This window comes from Crocodylus siamensis, chromosome 13 (genome assembly GCF_052110815.1).
Source record: "Crocodylus siamensis isolate JL-2025a chromosome 13, ASM5211081v1, whole genome shotgun sequence".
In the NCBI taxonomy this organism is placed as follows: Eukaryota; Metazoa; Chordata; order Crocodylia; family Crocodylidae; genus Crocodylus; species Crocodylus siamensis.
The window spans coordinates 24760546-24779149 of record NC_143407.1 but is presented as its reverse complement, the minus strand read 5'-3'; the positions used below and the strand labels follow the sequence as shown (position 1 = coordinate 24779149).

The following is an 18604-nucleotide window of genomic DNA, read 5'->3' as shown; positions in this document are numbered from 1 at the left end:
CTGCTGTCAGGGTGGAACAATAGTGTTAGATAGTGGAAGAGAGTGTCAAGACTAAGGATGCTGTAGATGAGGCCATCAGTAGCCAAAGACTATGTTCATTTTGCCTAGAAGGGAGAGCAAGGCAAAGGGAGACAGCACTATAGGCAGGTGAGTGGTACTCAGAAAATGTTGTTGTTCCATTGTCATTAAATCTCTACCTAAGCGTATATGATTAGCTCGTATTCCTGGTTGCCATTCAGTGGAATAAGTCTTTTATGTACGATTCATGTGGGATTAGGGGAGCATTCTGCTGGGTCCTGTAGAAGTACAGCATCAGTCTTGATTTCAAAGTGCTGGCCGTATTCACGTGACAAGCTCATAAACAAAAGGCGAAGCACTTATGAAGCCTCTGTCCATCTAGGCCAGCCCCTCAGTGCTACTGCTTTGGCCCCAAGCACCCTCAGTTTCTAGTAATAAGCACAGCTGTTGAAACATAACCTCCCCCCAGCCTTGCAACAGTCTGATCATGGTGGGATGCCCCACTGGCACTTCCAAGTCGCTCACTCCTCCCTGCCCTTGACAAGCTCCTCATCACTCATATTCTTCAGTGGAACAAAGGCCCATCCATTTCAGTGTTTCTAGGACTGCAGTTTTCTGGTCATTGCCTCAGCTTTTTCAGTTTGCTGGCTTGTGTCTCTTCATTTCCCTCCCACCTTCAGGCTGCAGTGCACCCCAGCTTTTAACAATGTTGACACAGGCTGTGCTAACGCAGCACACTTGAATTGAAGAATGGCAGTGGCTTACCAGGATGCCTTCCCATTGCAAGCGAGGCAAAAGGAGGTGGGAGGATGAATTTACTTCCACTTACAGCATTATGTCATCACTTCCTGTTAGCTGAGACTATGCATGGCCAAAATGCCCTGCGCACCTAGACACTTTATTGCTCAGTGATAGAAATGCAGAGTGGGAATGACAACATTTAAAAATGAGTCTGTTGAGTTTCAATAGTTCCAGTAATATGTCCTGGACTTCTTCCAAGGCAGTGAGATCACAGAGTGAAAAGTGCCCCACATGCAGTTTTAAGTTAGGCAAGAATTTACCCCTCTTTAGAGAATGACTATAAGCCCACAGGATGGTGGGAATTTGCCTTTAGTGTGTAAGGAGCAGGTGGTGCAATAGAATCCACGGCTTTGGCTTTAACCAGGAAAACGTGCAACTTCTGTTCTACACCTCTGAGCTCCTGGCTTGGCAACAGAAGCCTCTTTTTCCATATAGGCAGCAAAAAGTATTGATTTATCCACCTCCCTGCTTAGCAATGCACAATAAATATATTGCTTCAGCTTTTCATATACCTAAAATGCACTCAAAAGTTCATACCGGATTAATGGTATGTTGCTGTGCACCAGGCACCTTTTACTGCTGTAAAATATTTCTCCATGCAAGAAACAAGGGCTTGCTCACGTATTTCCTGGCCCATCACAGCTACACCCCCACTCCAACCCAACCTTGCTCTAAGCAGCTCAACGTCTTCCTGTAGTTCAGGCGTTTTCAAACTTTTTTTAATGCGTGTGCTCCCAGCAGCTGGGGAGGTATTCACTGGGGGGTGGGGGATGTACAACTGAACGTGGAGTGGCAGCAGAGGTGGCTGCCCCATGCAGTACACAGAGGGGCACCGCTGCCCTCACCCTGCCCTGGTCCTGGCTCCTGGGAGGTAGCAGTGCAGGGTGATAGCGCTCTGCACCCTGCCACCCACACATACCACCCCCCTAGGACCTTCCCAAGTACCCCCAAGGGGTACACCTACCCCTGGTTGACAAACCCTGCTCTAGCTATTCGATCAGAATGAAACAAGCATCAAGCCAACTGTTTTCTGACAGGAAAGGCTACCATTGTTAAAAGGGACTACTGATCTCAGTGCCTTGCAGCGTTATACAGCACATACAAACCTCCCCTTCTTCAGCTTGCCAACTGGGTACCCAGGATCACTAGTTACTATAATGTTTTGGATTGGGTGCCCCATGTAGGGTAGCTATTGAGGTACCTCAAGAAGAGAGGACAGTTGCATTTAGTTCACCGTGACTGTTGCATGCCTCCTGAGGCTGGGGGTGGGTGGGGGGCATGGCAAGCTCCCACAGGCAGCCGCAGCAGTGTCAGTGCAGAGTGGTGAAAAATAGAGGACATAAAGGGGTCTGGTTTCATCATACAGGACCAGAAAAACAGACTGTCTTCTATAAAACCAGATGAATGGCCACCCTAGCCCTATGACACTCAGCACTTGGCAAGTATAGTGCTTGCTTCTGCTTTCCTGCATAATCCTTTGAATGAAAGCTGCTTTTTCAAAGGAAGCCAGTACAAGATCTGTGTGCTGCTTGTGCATTCACTCTACAGCTTCAAGTGGTACATTCAGCGTGGACCTAGACCAGGGGTTGGCAAAATGGCAAGCAAATCCAGCCAGCAGCTGGACTCCATTTCCCAGCAGCCCCTGTCCCTATTACTGCAGCCAGTTTCCATGGTGACAGGAGGAGGGGTGAGCCTATGGGGCTGGAGTTTCCATGGAGACCCATCCAAGCAGGGGCACAGCTGCTCTGGGGCTGCCGCCAGGATTTTGAAGCACTAACTGCATGGTCCAGAGCTGGGGCAGAGCCAGGGTCCACTGCCCACATACCCAGGGCCGGGGCAGGGGCAGGGGCACGCAGGCAGCAGATCATAGCTTTGATCTAGCTCTGGGCCACAAAATCCCAGCCCCAACCCCACAGCAGCATGCCCTGCCAGCACTGCTTGGGCAGGTCTCCATGGAAATCAGCCATAGTGATGTAGGCAGGGGCTGCTGGGAAGTGGAGTCTGGTGTGGACCAAATCTAGCCTGGAGGCCAGACTTTGCCCGCACTATGGGCCAGCGTGGGTACAAAAGGCAAATATTGCACCTCTCAGCTCTGGTCAGTCCCATTTTTCCCTATACCTTTTCAGTTCCCTTCATTGACACGGCCTTTTGCACAGCAACCGCAAAAGGAAGACCGTTTTGGAAAAGCGCCGGATGCTGGCACTTCAACCTAGCAACCGTGAGGCCTGAGACGGGCAGTCATGTTCTGTAACCAGCACAATGCATCCGGCTAGACCAGCAGGATGGATTCGGTTCAGCCTCCTGCATTATAGCTTTTTGATGTAGGAGTGAAGGAATAAACTGCCTCTTCCACTAACAGGCCAAGGTTTCCCCAACTCCTGTCACATACCAAAAAGTCTGCTGCTGGCAGATAGCACAAGTAGCTGTTGCTTGTGTGTTTTAAAGGACACAAATCCAGTTTTAAATCCACACAAAAAGCTTAAAATATAACCTCCACAGAGGGATTAGAGCCTGTCAACTCAGAACCCCTCCACTTCGAAGAGAAAGGTCTGTTCATCCGTACCTTCAGCTCCAATATGTTCTTTACCATGTCAGTGCTACTCGCTTGTACCAGAAGTAGGGGACTTGGAGGTATAGGCCATCTCTTTACTACACAGAGACAACAGGCTCACAGCGAAGCTGAAGTGCTTTGAGAACCAGTTTCCCGAAACAGCGGAGGGTGTTGAGAGATTCACCTCTGGTAGCTTGCTGTTCTAATGACCCTTTACTAGTTTATTACCTAAATGAGGTCCCCTCTCTCACTCTTGCAAGGATGAAAATTCACCACCAACCCCTTAAGACGGCTGTAGTAGCATCATAGACGTGCTCTACTCTCAGCATGCAAGTGGTATCACACAGCCAAACGGCTACCTGCTCGCAAACTTGCAGATTTCATTACAGGAAAGTACAGCTCCAGGTCCTGGGGCTGCGTGGAGAATATGAATGCACTAGCCAAGTACCCATCACGAATGACTGGCAGGGGGAGCAGGTGGGGACAGAGGCCTGTGTCTGCCCCCCACCCCCGTTGGGGCCAGACCCTCTCCCCCACCGTCACCATCCCGTGTCCCCATCATCATGGCAGCGCTCTGCCACGTTGCCACCTCCTGTCCAAATGCTGTATTCATACTCTAGTTATTTCCATCAGTCAATCAGAGTGCAAATAAAGCATTAGACGCACAGAGGCTTTTATAATACAGGGGCTTCATAATGTCCTTGCGCACCTTTAAACTTTAGTAACTTAGGCTGTAGGTATGATAGAAACAACCTGTAAATAGCATTTAAAAGCAAATTATTAAAAGTTTTAGTACAACTAGAGTACACAATGCTAGACTTCAACATAACCACCATGCATCATGATACAGTGCTCAAGCCCATCTTCCAACTCTTTGTAAACATTTCTCAGCTGCTTTCAAGTTACTGCACTAATTGCATTGGTGATCCTAGCCCTAAGTTCCAGCAAAGAACATGGTTTTGACAAGTACACTATACTTTCAACATATCCCCATAAGAAGTAGTCCAACAGCGATGGGTCAGGTGAACGAGGTGGCCAAGCGATTGGTCCACCTCTGCCTACCCACTTCTCTGGGTAAGCATTGTTTAGGAGCTGTCGTACATTCAGAGCGTAGTGGCACGGCGCTCCATCTTATTTAATAATAAATTCATTATTACTTAGGAATGAGTAATATTCTGGGTAAACTCTTTGAGGTAAGATTCTGGGTAAGCTTTTTGAGAGAATTAACCTGGCACATGTCCACGAGGGGCCAGCAGGGGAGACTATGCTTAGGGACAACCAACATGCGTTCATTCGAGGCAGGTCCTATCAGACCAACTTGGTGGCCTTCCACGACCAGGTCACCAAATCCTTAGACGCAGGGGTAGCAGTGGACATCGTCTTCCTGGACTTTAGGAAGGCCTTCGACACTGTCTCTCACCCCGTTCTCATTAAAAAAACTGGGGGACTGTGGCATCAACACCTACACAGTCAAATGGGTCGCCAACTGGCTGGAGGGCCGCACACAGAGAGTGGTGGTGGATGGGTCATTTTTGACTTAGAGGGATGTGGGCAGTGGGGTCCCCCAGGGCTCGGTCCTCGGGCCCACACTGTTCAACATCTTCATCAGTGACCTGGACAAGGGGGTAAAAACCACCGTTCAAATTTGCTGATAACACTAAGCTGTGGGGGGATGTGGGCATGCCAGTAGGGAGGAGTAGGCTGCAATCAGACCTAGGCAGGTTACAGGGGTGGGTGGAGGGGAATAGGATGGGATTCAACACTGACAAGTGCAGGGTGCTGCACCTGGGGAGGAAGAGCCAGCAGCATACCTACAGGCTGGGGAACTCCCTTCTCATCAGTGCAGAGGCAGAAAAGGATCTTGGAGTCATCATTGATGCCAAGATGAACATGGGCCGGCAGTGTGGGGACGCGGTCAGGAAAGCCAACCGCACCTTGTCAGGCATCCACAGATGCATCTCGAGCAGGTCCAAGGAGGTGATCCTCCCCCTCTATGCAGCACTGGTCAGGCCGCAGCTGGAGTACTGCATCCCGTTCTGGGCACCGCACCTCAGGAGGGAAGTGCATAACATGGCGAGGGTCCAGAGGAGGCCACCCACATGATCAGGGGGCAGCAGGGCAGGCCCTACGAGGGGAGGCTACGGGACCTGAACCTGTTCAGCCTCCACAAGAGAAGGCTGAGGGGGATCTAGTGGCCTCTTACAAACTAGTCAGAGGGGACCAGCAGGCACTGGGGGAGTCCCTGTTCCCCGAAGAGTTACCAGGAGTGACCAGGAATAACGGTCACAAGCTGGCAGAGGGTAGATGCAGACTAGACATCAGGAGGCACAACTTCACTGTCAGGGTGGCTAGGATCTGGGATCAAACTCCCAAGAGAAGTGGTGCTGGCTCCTGCCCTGGCGGTCTTTAAGACAAGGCTTGACAATCACCTTGCTGGGGTCGTTTGACCCCAGTACTCTTTCCTGCCATGGCCAGGGGTCAGACTTGATGATCTGCTCAGGTCTCTTCAGACCCTACCAACTATGAAACTAAGTCTAACATTGTGTACTCTACTTGTCCTAAAACCTCAGTGAATTTGCTTTTAAATGCCATCTACAGATTGTTTCTATCATACCTACAACCCAAGTTATTAACGTTTAGAAGTGCGCAAGGACTTTATGAAGCCCCTGTCCTAGAACAGCATTCCAAGTTGTCACTTTGCCATTGCATTGCTGTAAGACGGATACTGAAGGCACAAGGAAAGTTACCAGAGATGAGCACTCTGAATTATGAACAGCAGAGAGTGGGTTTTTAATAGCCTTCCTCGGACCTTTGTCATTTGTAAATGTTTTGCATCACTGCAGGAAAGCTCTCCTTTTCTTAAAACTTGGCTTGTGACTGGAAGGTTACAGCCTGCTGTTGGCAACAGGGGCCTGGAAACTAGAAAAGAAATATAATCCATATGCTTTAATACAAGTCAGCGTGGCAAATTAAATAGTTGATTGCATTACTGCTCAGCAACTTAAAGATTCATTTCACACTTGACAGCAGCAAACATTGAGCAGACAGGCCTCAGCTCCCTAGAGTGGGTATGGGGGGAGGGAAACCAGGCAGGATTACAAACCTCTGGTTTGGCTCTGCATTGATCAGCTACAATCCCCTGGAGAAGCAGGACAGCTTTCTCCATATGGGCTGTTTTTCTGGTTTTTCTATTTCATGTTTGTGGGCCTTTGAGCCAATAATTCCCTTCCAGGAGCATCTTGGTGGCACTCTTCACATGGTCTTTAGCATGGTTTAGAGAAAAGTCTATTCCATTATACTTGCAGATCAAAGGTCCTTTCTCTTCATGTGTACATGTCACCCCACCTTCAACGTGGAATTACAGTTTTGCAAATAGCGTCTTCAGGTTTTAGGCAGGATACCCTGAAATAAGAGAATGACAGTGAGTTCCCCTCTTTCAATCCCCCTGCATATCTACTGCATTTTATTTCCATTGTTAAGCTTTTCTCCCACAGTCACCATCACTGAGGGACCTTTTTGCACGGGTTTCAATAATAACAGCATTAGGTTTTAAAATTTAAGCAGAAAGCCCATAGTGTACTGCCCGATTGGTGTAACTGATGAACTGAACAAGTCTAAAGAAGAGCCCAGATAGTTTAAGAACCCATCACCTCTGGCAAAGATAGCATCCAAGTAGACCAAGTCCACACTAGAAACTTCTACTGGCATTTGTTAGTGGGATCTTATGGAGCCACACTGGCAAAACGGGAGGGACTGGATGTATTTAAATCAGCTGGTCCGGACAATCTCCACCCCCGAGTGCTGAGGGGATTAGCTGAGGTCGTTGCAGGACCCCTGGCACGGCTGTACGAGCACTCGTGGTGCTGTGGTGTGGTGCCAGAGGACTGGAAGAGGGCCAACGTGATTCCCATCTTCAAAAAAGGGAGGAAGGAAGACCCGGGGAACTACAGGCCAGTTAATCTTACCTTGATCCTGTACACGCTTTTTGAGAGAATTATCCTGCCACATGTCCACAAGGGGCCAGCAAGGGAGATTATGCTTAGGGGCAACCAGCACGGGTTCATTAGCGGCAGGTCATGTCAGACCAACCTGGTGGCCTTCTACAACCAGGTCACCAAATCCTTGGACGCAGGGGTAGCAGTGGACATAGGCCTTCCAGAAGTCCAGAAAGACTTTGATACTGTCTCTCACCCCGTTCTCATTAAAAAACTGGAGGACTGTGGTGTCGACACCCACACAGTCAGATGGGTCACAAATTGGCTGGAAGGCCACACCCAGAGAGTGGTGGTGGACGGGTCATTTCCGACCTGGAGGGATATGGACAGTGGGGTCCCTCAGGGCTCGGTCCTCGGGCCCGCACTGTTCAACATCTTCATCAGTGACTTGGACAAGGGGGTAAAAAGCACCCTGTTCATATTTGCTGATGACACCAAGATGTGGGGGGGATGTGGGCACGCTAGAAGGGAGGAATAGGCTACAATCAGACCTAGACAGGTTACAGCGGTGGGCAGAGGAGAATGGGATGGGATTCAGCACTGACAAGTACAAGGTGCTGCACCTGGGGAGGAAAAACCAGCACCAGACCTACAGGCTGGGGAACTCCCTTCTCGTCAGTGCAGAGGCAGAAAAGGATCTTGGGGTCGTCACTGATGCCAAGATGAACATGGGCCGGCAGTGTGGAGAGGCAGTAAGGAAGGCCAACCGCACTTTGTCAGGCATCCACAGATGCATCTCAAGCAGGTCCAAGGATGTGATCCTCCCCCTCCATGCGGCACTGGTCAGGCCGCCGCTGGAGTACTGCATCCTGTTCTGGGCGCTGCACTTCAAGAGGGATGTGGACAACATGGCGAGGGTCCAGAGGAGGCCACTCATATGATCAGGGGGCAGCAGGGCAGGCCCTACGAGGGGAGGCTACGGGACCTGAACCTGTTCAGCCTCCACAAGAGAAGGCTGAGGGGGGATCTTGTGGCCTGTTACGAACTAGTCAGGGGGGACCAGCAGGCACTGGGGGAGTCCCTGTTCCCCCGAGCGCTCCCAGGAGTGACCAGGAATAACGGTCACAAGCTGGCAGAGGGTAGATTCAGACTAGACATCAGGAGGCGCTACTTCACAGTCAGGGCGGCTAGGATCTGGGACCAACTTCCAAGCAAAGTGGTGCCGGCTCCTACCCTGGGGGTCTTTAAGACAAGACTCAACAAACACCTTGCTGGGATCGTTTGACCCCAGTACTCTTTCCTGCCATGGCCGGGGGTCAGACTTGATGATCTGCTCAGGTCCCTTCTGACCCTACCAACTATGAAACTATGAAACCCCAAATGGCAATGCGCTGACAAATTACTCGCTGTATTTGCAGAATGGGCATGTTGACTATATATTTTCACAGATGCATGTGTACTTTTGCAAGTACAACCTTACCTACCCTCAATAGATTGGGCCAGAGAACTATAAACAAAGTTTCTCTGGGATAAACTAGGTACTTTTGTTGCCCGTCTTCATTGATAATACTGAGTTGATGTGTGGCAGCAACTCAGATGTATTACGCGCTTTCCAGAAAATGAACGAACTTGGTTAAAGCATAGATATCTAACTGATCGTGACCTCACTGTTGAGAGGGTGACACTTTCCATTTTGCAAAGAGAAACCGAGGCACTGTCTGTAATGTGCCTGAGGCCACAGAGATCATTTTTGGAGCAAGGATTGGAACCACTAGACTATGACTAACATGGAAATTGAATCCTTTCATCCTTGACATTTCAGGGCGGAGGGAGTGTCTGTTGTTTATAAATGTTGCCCAGTAGTGTTTTTCCCCCTGTGTTTTGCCACAAGATCTGTTTTCCCCCCATCACTGTCCAGTGTAATAGGCCCTGAAATGCCATAAAGATTTCACGCAGAAATGGGAAAACAATCACATTTTTCATGAGCCTTTCTGAACTAATCCATTTAAAAAAAGTACTTGTTAATTGGGAGCTGTCATTTTGCTGTTGCCCAAGCAAACTGTGACACCTAGCTATGAGACATTGTGGAGTTGTGGATACTGTTTCTCTAAGGGAAACAAAATCTGTTTTGGCTGCTATGTTCCCCTAGCAGATCCCTTACAATAGAGCTGATCTCTTTTAGGGACAGTACGATAAAGCACCTGATCAGTGCAGGAACACTTGGCATGTGAGGAGCGCTTGCTTTGGAGCAAGCATCTGGTACTTAACATCATCTCTGGCATTAGTTTGTGGTGTTGCTAGACTCCCATGCTGGTCCCTGGCTGATCCCAAACCTTGAACTGCTGTAACAGGATACATCGCCACTTGCCAGCTGCTACTCGTTATGGGTCAGTACATACAATATCACTGCCATAAAAGCCAGCACTTCACTGTCATGAAGAGGGCCCCTTGCCCATTTGCTTTATCAATAGCCTAAAGCAGCAGTTCCCACACTTGCTGGGTTTTTTTGTTCCACCTTTGTTGGAAAAAAAAAGTACCATTTAAAGTCCCAGGCGCAGGTTTCTCCTTTCAGCATGTTTTACACTAACAGGCCCCAGTCATTCTGGACTCTATGACAGTAAATTACTAAGGAAACTAAAATGTTCACTTATAAGCAGGGTTTTTGGTTGTAGCCGTGTTGGTCTAAGGACATGGGCAGGCAAGATTCGTTGGGCAGCTGTGATATCTTTTATTAGAGCAACTGAGTAGTCGGAAAAAAGTTCTAAGCAAGTTTTCGGGTGCTGTCGCCCTTCGTCAGGTGTAGTGAGTCTCTCGACCAGCAAAGACTCGCTGTACCCAAAGAAGGGTGCCTGCGTCCAAAAGCTTGCTAAGAACTTTTTTTCCAACTACTCAGTTGATCTAATAAAAGATATCACAGCTGCCCAAAGAATCTTGCCTGCCAATTATAAGCAGGGCTGGCCAGAAAAAAAAAAAGGTTTACTTCAGGAAGGTTTTTTTTTGCTGATTTGTTAAGTTGTAATTTAGAACAAAGCCAAAACCTTTCAAAAAAAATTGAGAAAGAAAAAGAACAAGCCCCAGAATAGCCTGTAGTCCACCAGGCTGGGATGTGGGACATCCATTTCAGTGCCCTGCTGCAAGGCAGGGTGAATGCCTACTAAACTATTGGCTTTTACGTGGTCTCCCCGCTTTTCAACCAAAAACTCCATTCTAAACATGGAGATCCGTCCTGGTGAACCGTGCACACACGCGCACACGCACTTAAAAATATCAGGTTTTCAGGCAGGGCATCAAAAACCCCACACAGTTTTCAGTACATCTCCACTGATGTCTGAATCCATTTTGATCAACTCCTCAGCTATGCACAGTGGATTGTTCTTGTCCGATTTAGGCATAAAGTTCCTGCTTATTCCTTTTTGGGTCCTGGTACCACATAATCCTAAGGCCACTTGGCTTAGCTTTGTACAGAACTTTAACTAAAAATTACAAAGCGTGGAGGGTCATTGGAGAAAAAGTGCCCTCAAGGGGCAGCTCCAGCCCCCTACCTAGCACAGGATGCTCGACTGCCTCCAAGCTTGGGCTCAACTTCCTTAGGTCTCCAAGCAGCTTCAAATACCACCTGGCTACCTGCTGCAGAAATCTGGCCGGTCAATGCTGTACCCAGCCTTTCATCTGCTAGACTTAAACAGCAGAAGAAAGAGGAGAATTCCTCACGCTCCCTGCACCTCCCAGCCTTGCAGATGACAAGCTACAGCTCCTACAGGGAGCTCCTGCTCTGCATCATGTGCAAGTTTGTTCTCAGACCTCCCTGCAGTTCTAGGGTTTGCAGCTGCTCTGGAGCCACATGTTCCTCTTTGGGCAGCACTGGCCTTTCCAACATCACCAGTTGTTGAAGGTGCAGGAAGTCCCGGAAAGGCAGCCAGGGAAGAGCTCACACCGAAGTGGACAGTCGCAGCACAGAGTGCACTGCTCACAGCTACACTGGTCCTTAGATACCATTGTAACAACCCAATAGCAGCCAGGAGAGCACACCAGGCAGTTCCTGGCACACCAAAGTGCAGGCAATGGCTCTTTACTGCAGACAGCGTTATTGGGATGTAGGTTTGGGCTAAATCATTCCAGTCCCAGACCAGCCTGGAGGAGAACGGAGGGGGTCTTGCACTCCAGCCCACAAAACACCCACGCACCCTGCCTCAAAACACCTCAGATGCCAATTTAATCTCTTTCTTACCTTTAGCTCGGCAGGGCTCCCGGGCCAGTGTTAACATAGTCTGGCTCATCATGATCATCCTCCGAACTTGCTAAATGCAGGAATTGGATAGAGGGAAATGGAAAGTATTGACTAATTCGCGTGTTGAACTGAATATACATCACCCACCCTAGCTTTAGGGTTGTTGGATGTAGCCATGTTGGTCTAAGGACATAGGCAGACAAGGTTCTTTGGGTACATGTGATATCTTTTATTAGACCAGCTAAATAATAGGGCTGCGCAAAACGGCACTGTTCTGTTTCTCCTCAAGTTTCGATGGAACAGTGTTTCGTATCGAATTTCATTTCAAGTCAAAACAGCTGTTCCGTTCCAAGTTTTGCTGGGGATGGGGAGTCAGCCCAGCTGAACCGACTTCCCATCCCCGGCCTATGGCTGAAACGTTTTGACTTTTGAAATGTTTCAACCAGCCTTGTTTTGCTTTGAGGCTATTTCAACCGCCTTTGTGCCATTCCGATTTTGCCGTTTCTACCTCAAAATTGGTCGAAACAGTGCTGGAACAAAACAGCCGGCAAAGTCTCGCACAGCCTTACTAAATAGTTGTGAAAAATGTTCTTTGCAAGCTTTTGGGCACAAATACCCTTCTTCAGGCATAGGAAATGTCTGTTGGCGTTTGTGTGCTTTCCCGGGCACAACAGAAGCCAAAATGCAGGGCTGTGGAAAATGCAAATGCACAGCAGTAAGGTTCAAAGGGAATGGGAGACAGTACGTGTGAAAAGGTAGTTGGGGGGAGGGGGGAGAGTGGGAGAAAGTGATAAAATGTAGGTGGTAAAATGCAGACCAGTTACCTGGGGTTATCAGATGGTGGGCAAATTATAATGTACCATAAATCCAATGTCTATATTTAGTCCATGATTTTTTGTATCCAGTAGATTTATGAAATGAAGTTCATAGGCTCCCACAATACACCAACCTTTTTATGGTCTCACAAGAATATCACTTTCTCTCCAGTCTTTCAGTTCTAATCCTCAAAGGGAATCTACAAAACCCCTTTCGTAGACAAGCCTACAAACTTCACTTCACAAAATCTACTGGATACAAAAAATCATGGACTAAATATAGACATTGATTCATGGCACAATATAATCTGCCTGACATCTGATAACCCCAGGTAACCTGTCTGCATTTTACCAGCTACATTTTATCACCTTCTCCCACTTCCCCACCCCACAACTCCCTTTTCACACTGTCTCCCAATCCCTTTGAACTGTACTGCTATGTATTTGCATTTTTCATGCATTGCTCCCTCACACCCCACAAGTGCCACATACCAAAACCCTGTCCCTACAACCCCCACATATACAGAACCCCCCAACATACCCTATGCCCCCCACTACAGAGCCACACCACCTCAACCCCCCACACCCCACCATACACACACCAACACCCCACTATACACACGTACAATATACAAAGCTAAGAATGTATTTTTGAGTTATTATGCTATCACCTCTATATACACCATGCAAACACAAGTCATGACAAAAATATTTTTTGTAATGAAATTAAAATATGTTGTAGTAGGTGTTTGACTTTTACTGCATTTGGGAATTTTTTGGTTCCAAGATGGCAACCCCCCCCCCCACTCCCTGAAGCAGCATTTCTGGGGGGCAAGGGGAGGGACTTCCAGTGGCAAAGGTCAGGGGTGGGATTTCTGGTCCCAAGATGGCAACCAGGGGACAGGGCAACTGTCAAGTGGCGGGGCTACCCATGCAGCCCTTGAAAGCTCACCAAATGGCATTAAGCAGCCGTCCACCCAAAATAATTGCCCACCACTGGTCTAATAAAGGATATCATATCTACCCAAAGAATCTCGTCACAAGCCCCAATGAATCCTGCGCCAGCCTTTTTAGCCTTCAATACTGAACATGCAAGCTATTAATACCAGTACTTGTGTGTTGGCCAGAAAATAGCATATTTCAGCTTCAAAGCTCTTGGGAAAGTCTTTGCATATAACAGAAGTTTAGATCTGTTCCATTTATAATAGATTATAATACAACCAAAGAGACATTATACTCCATTGAATGAATACATCAGGCACAATGAATTGCAGGAATCAATTATCACCAAAGTCAATATTAGAAGCTTCTAAACGCACACATGCACTCAACAGGGCATCTCGCACCCTAAACTAGTCCACACCCCCACCCCACAACACACACTTTACAGGAAGCCACATGTCAGATTAAAACTCTGTTTTAAAGGTTAAGCCCAGGCAAACCTTGCACACTGACAGTTACTGCTAGACCTGCAGGGAGTTTCACAGTTCAGCACCAGAATGTTAGAGAAAGCTATTGCTCATTAAACACTTCCTTGTCTTACGACTCAGGAGCAAGGCAGCATGGAAATCCAAAACTGAAGAGGAGAGGAAACATGAAAAGGAATAACCTTTATTATTTTGGTTATTCCTAACAGCATGGCAGTGCCCTTTCGAGAATCAGAAAAGCAGAGCCATATAAAGATTAGATGCTAGCTCACAGCTGTTGCAAGTCGAAATACAATTTTCAAATTGTTAAATGAGTGGGGACCATGACTGCATTGGATTGTAGAGCCCCTGGCACAATGCAGATCTCAAGCCTGACTAAAGCTACAGGGCACAAGCAGAATATTAAAAATGCCAAGTAATGCTTAACATGTACCTGACATCTCTGATTGTTTCCACATCTGTATAGCTGCACTATTCTCATAGTCATCTGCATCATCTGTAGGTAGAAAGAGTTTGAACAGAAAGTGATGGACTAAAAACCTCTCTGAAATGACACCTCCTCCCCGACTGAAAACGGAGCTAGCTATGTCTGAGGCTGAGTTCCCAGTCACGCGTGTGGGCTTGCCCTTCTCAATCTGAAAAAGCCCTGCTCTGTGCCTGGGGAGAGCCATCTCATCCTTTTTTCAGGCCTGCTCTCTCCCCTTCCCCTCTTCTGGGGCTAGGAAAAGGGTTAGACCTGCTGGTTGATACCACTGCTTCCTAGCAGACATTATACCTGATGTAATCGTTCAGCATCAATGTGTGACTATATCCAGAGGTAATCATCATTGACTCGAGGAAAAAAAAAAAAAAAGATGGATCACTGTTTAAAGTTAAACAACTTAACAATTCTGATGTGCATATCCTGGGAGAGCGGATCATAACCACTCTGCAGAACTGCTGTTCCTTACCAAACTCCAAATTCAGCCCTCAACTCTGTGCAATCCCGTGCTGGTATCTACTGAGTCCCAGACAGGATCCAGGGGCTGCCCACAGGGAGCTCATAAGGGGATCCGAGTCTCCACAGTTAATTTGAGCCAGCTTCCCTTTAAGTAGTGAGACCTGGGAGGTCCTGCACCATGACTGGGCCTTCTAGAGTGCCTGTAGATGCATGGGAAGTCTGCTCCAAGATCCTGTAATTAGTCTCAATTAATTGAGTCTGCTGGTGGATTCCAATTAACGCACTCCAGCAGCCTCAGCGTCTCATGTACTCGGCATCCTCATGCTTCACAATAGCAGCAGGGGCACTTTGATTAAATCTTGTCTGATGAGCTTTAGCTAAAGTGCACCCACCTCCATTCTGAAGCACAGGACTCTGAATCGATATGACGTTGAAGGCGCTTTAATCAGAGTGGCTCCCAAAAGCCACCCTAATTAAAGTGCCTCCTACCCCAGGAGCACGTGTAAAGATGCCCCTAGATGCTACTGCACCGTGCACTATCGTTGCCAAAACCGTGGACACCTACCAGGCTCTGCATTCTGGGACGCCTCACCGACCATCACATTTTGGTAGGCGTGCACATCTTGGTCTCTCCCTGTGAGGGAGAAGAGCAGTGAGTTGGCGAGAGTCTCTGCACGCACAAGATTTTACCTTTCAGTACCACGTCCTGGAAGAGAGGGTCTATTCACCACAGTAAAACAAATGTGGTCGTTAGAAGAACAAATGGAAAGGTCAGCAGAAAAGACTGTGCTAGAACCAGAGTCTGCGCTGAGTGTTTTCCTTAACAAGCTAAACAGGGGCAAATCCTGGATCGCTGCAGTCAGGAGAAGTACTGCTGTTGGCTTCAAATGTTGGCAAGGGTGGGCTTTTACCCTGTTCCTGAGACCGAGATTGTCCTTGTGGCGGGGGTTGGAGGGGAGCAGAAAAATCCACAAAGGTTACCAATCTTGCACCACTGCCTAAGAAACAAAAACTACCAGCCAGAGTGAATTCAGGCCATTTCTGGTAAATGGGAACCTCTGTGAGTTAAATCAGAACCTGCGGGCCAGAGGGGGAAGAAATCCCCAGGCTCTTGTTCAGTCCCTTCTCAGGTTTTTTTCTCCCTGTGAGTTTGAGGCAGGCTGAAGGTTTGAACTGCTCTCCAGACTTTCATTTTAAAACTGGTGTGATTTTTCAATATGCACTCTAGGGCAATGGTTTCCAAACTGTGGTCCGTGGCTCCTTAGGGGTCTACAGACTAAAGGGTCTGCGGAAGATAACGATGATCAATCAAAAGTATGCAAATCCCATGCTTCCAATTCAAAGGCATTCAACACCTCCATTCAAAATTTCCAAAGGGGCCCGCAAATGAAAAAGGTTGCAAGCCACTGCTCTGTGAGCTGTACTAGTGTATAGGGGCCTTGTACCAGGTACAGCTTATGCAGAAATAAGCTCTACCAGCATAAGCATTTTTGCACCATTCTAGCTGTGTTCACAGGAGGCTGTACTGCTCTGCCTATACCAGCACAGCTAAAGGGGTATAGCTGTTATGCCTGTGCAAAGCCAAAGGGGCCAGTGGCCAGCCATTGTAGATGTAGATATATGATGGTCCAGGCAGTGGAAGAACTTGAGCTTTACCTAACCTGGCAGGAGCACTGGCAAAGCCAACGCACCATTTGTTCTGCAGGGCCAGACCACTCCTTGGCCGCTCCTCTGAAGCTGATAGGGGATGTCAGTTGTGGTGGCTTGTTCAGGATGAGGACAGATTCACAGGGCAACAGGCAGCTCTTCATTACTAGTTTCTGCTTGGTTTCATCCAGCAGTCTGCGCTTGTAAGGCCTATTGCCTAAAGCACCGCCTACTCTGAAGGCCCCTTCTCTAAGCTCTTTATGGCCTCTCCTCAAAGACAGGTTGCAAGGCAATGCCAGGATCTGCCTTCCCCCTAGAGTGGAGGCTATGTGAGGACAACATATTCAAGCTCCTGCTACAGCTGGAGAAAGGCACTGTGACTGGGTATGGAAACTGCATCCTTGCAAGACCAGGCAATAGGTAGCCTCATCTCACCAACCCTTTCCACTCCACTCCCTCCTGCCCCATTCTTGTTACTGTCCCTTTTTCCCCCTCTCCTGGCACTGAGCAATCCTCTCTAACCAAATCCCATCCAGAGATTGGAACCAAATCAGTCTTAAAATGACGCTTGCAAGCCACCTCTCTACTCAGACCCCTAACCTTTTTGCCTCATCCATTTCAGCTGCAAGCTTTCAGGGCAGACTCTCTGAGGCTGCTTGGACAGTCCCAGTACAAAGGGTCCCAAGCTCTCAACTGACCCTCCAACTCCACTCTCTTACTCATGTAGTCAGCTGCTTAAATTGTATGGGAATTAATAGGTGTACACCCCCCCCCCCAAATTCCTATTTCAGCCCAGAAATGCAGGGAACTTCTATGGATTTACACCAGCATAGCAAAGAGATCACAATGTGTCCCCGCTCTTTATGCACTAGGACCAATACAACTTGTTTGCTGAAAGTCTCCTTCACAGCTGTCTTATTCTCCCCATGCCTTTATAGCCTCAGCCCACGTTCTGCATGCTATTTGCATATCAACCCTGCAACAGAGATAAGAAAGGCTGAGAGAGGGGCTCACTCTCTGAAGCCTGAGCATTTATTAATACTTAGAAGTGGGATCTGTTTAAGAGCAGCCCACCTGGGGTCTCGAGGGCTATTTTTGCTGCAAGATACGGATGTTCAACCACAGAAGCTATGGCCTGCAGATCACTATCACAAAACGTACATCTACAGATGGGGAACACACAGCTGAAACTTGATGTGGTCACTGCATCTAAACTGGAAAGATTCAGCAAATATGCATCAGCACAGATGTCATTCACTTCCCATCCTTCCACTTAACTGTTAGTCTCCCCCGTGGCTGAAAGTAGGGCGCTAGGCGTATAAAATTAATGGAAGTGATAGACACACCGTGGAAGCACCACTCCTCTTTGCACAACAGAGGGACCCCCCCAAACCCAGAATGCCAAGCTCAGGAGCGAGAAGCATTAGCAGAGCGCTAGCTACTGCACAAACTACCATTGTAACCGATTCAGAGGGACATTGTCTATGGAGTTTCTGCCCTGCTAGAGAACATGAAAGCCTCAACATTAAAAGATTTTTTGTAGGAAGTTTCAAATTCTCAAAATAGCAAAGACAATATTTTCCCCCAAAAAGGAAACACACAACATTTTTCACCTCTTTTCTATCTCAAAGCAAGATCACCTTTGAGGGAAAGCAGGCTTCAGAGTTACTCACAGGAGACAGGAAACCATTATCACATGTATGTACAGTACCTAGCCTAGCAGCTCCTAGTCTTTTTTTTTTTTTTTGGGGGGAGGGAGTGGGGGGGAGTTTGACCCCACTTCCAGGCTCACAATCCAACTTCTGTCCTGAGCCCATTTGTGATAACCGAACATCCTGTGGACCCAGAATCCCACTTCCAAATGCTATGACCTCCAAACAGTGTCATGACTCCCAGTTCCCTAGGTGCTGACCTAGTCCAACGAGACCCTGAACTGCCATGAGGCAAAACCACAATATAAACGTTAGATAATTAAATAGGTCAAGAAGGAAACAGTTTACAGGTCTCCACACCACATCCTCCTTTCACGGACAGACAGTTTATAGCCAGTTAACTCCTCTTCCACATTTCTAGCGTTTTAAGTGCATTCTTCTGTCATGGTTTATTCAACTTTCCCGCAACCAAGGCTTTAATTTGGTAAAAAAGTAAATTGGAAATGGAACATGTATAGGAGACCCTAACTATTATTACAGTGACTGTTTTCATTATTGTGCAAGCAGAGAGGCAGTCTTTACCCTAAAGG

General features: G+C 47.8%; 1 protein-coding gene across 9 annotated transcripts in view; it reads right to left on the bottom strand.

The window, feature by feature from the left end:
- Positions 1–5414: 5414 nt before the first annotated feature.
- The window catches only part of LAT2 (linker for activation of T cells family member 2), a 36502-nt gene continuing 23312 nt past the window's right edge, over positions 5415–18604 (bottom strand). For 5 of the 9 annotated variants that reach the window (XM_090026335.1, XM_090026331.1, XM_090026334.1 and 2 more), the window contains 4 exons: positions 15281–15349; positions 14209–14271; positions 11534–11603; positions 6298–6772 (listed from right to left, as the gene is read on the bottom strand). In XM_090026335.1, coding sequence (XP_089882461.1) covers positions 11536–11603; positions 14209–14271; positions 15281–15349 — 200 coding nt within the window. In that variant the 3' untranslated portion in view covers positions 6298–6772; positions 11534–11535. The other 4 variants (XM_090026330.1, XM_090026333.1, XR_016439019.1 and 1 more) reach the window with 3 other exon arrangements.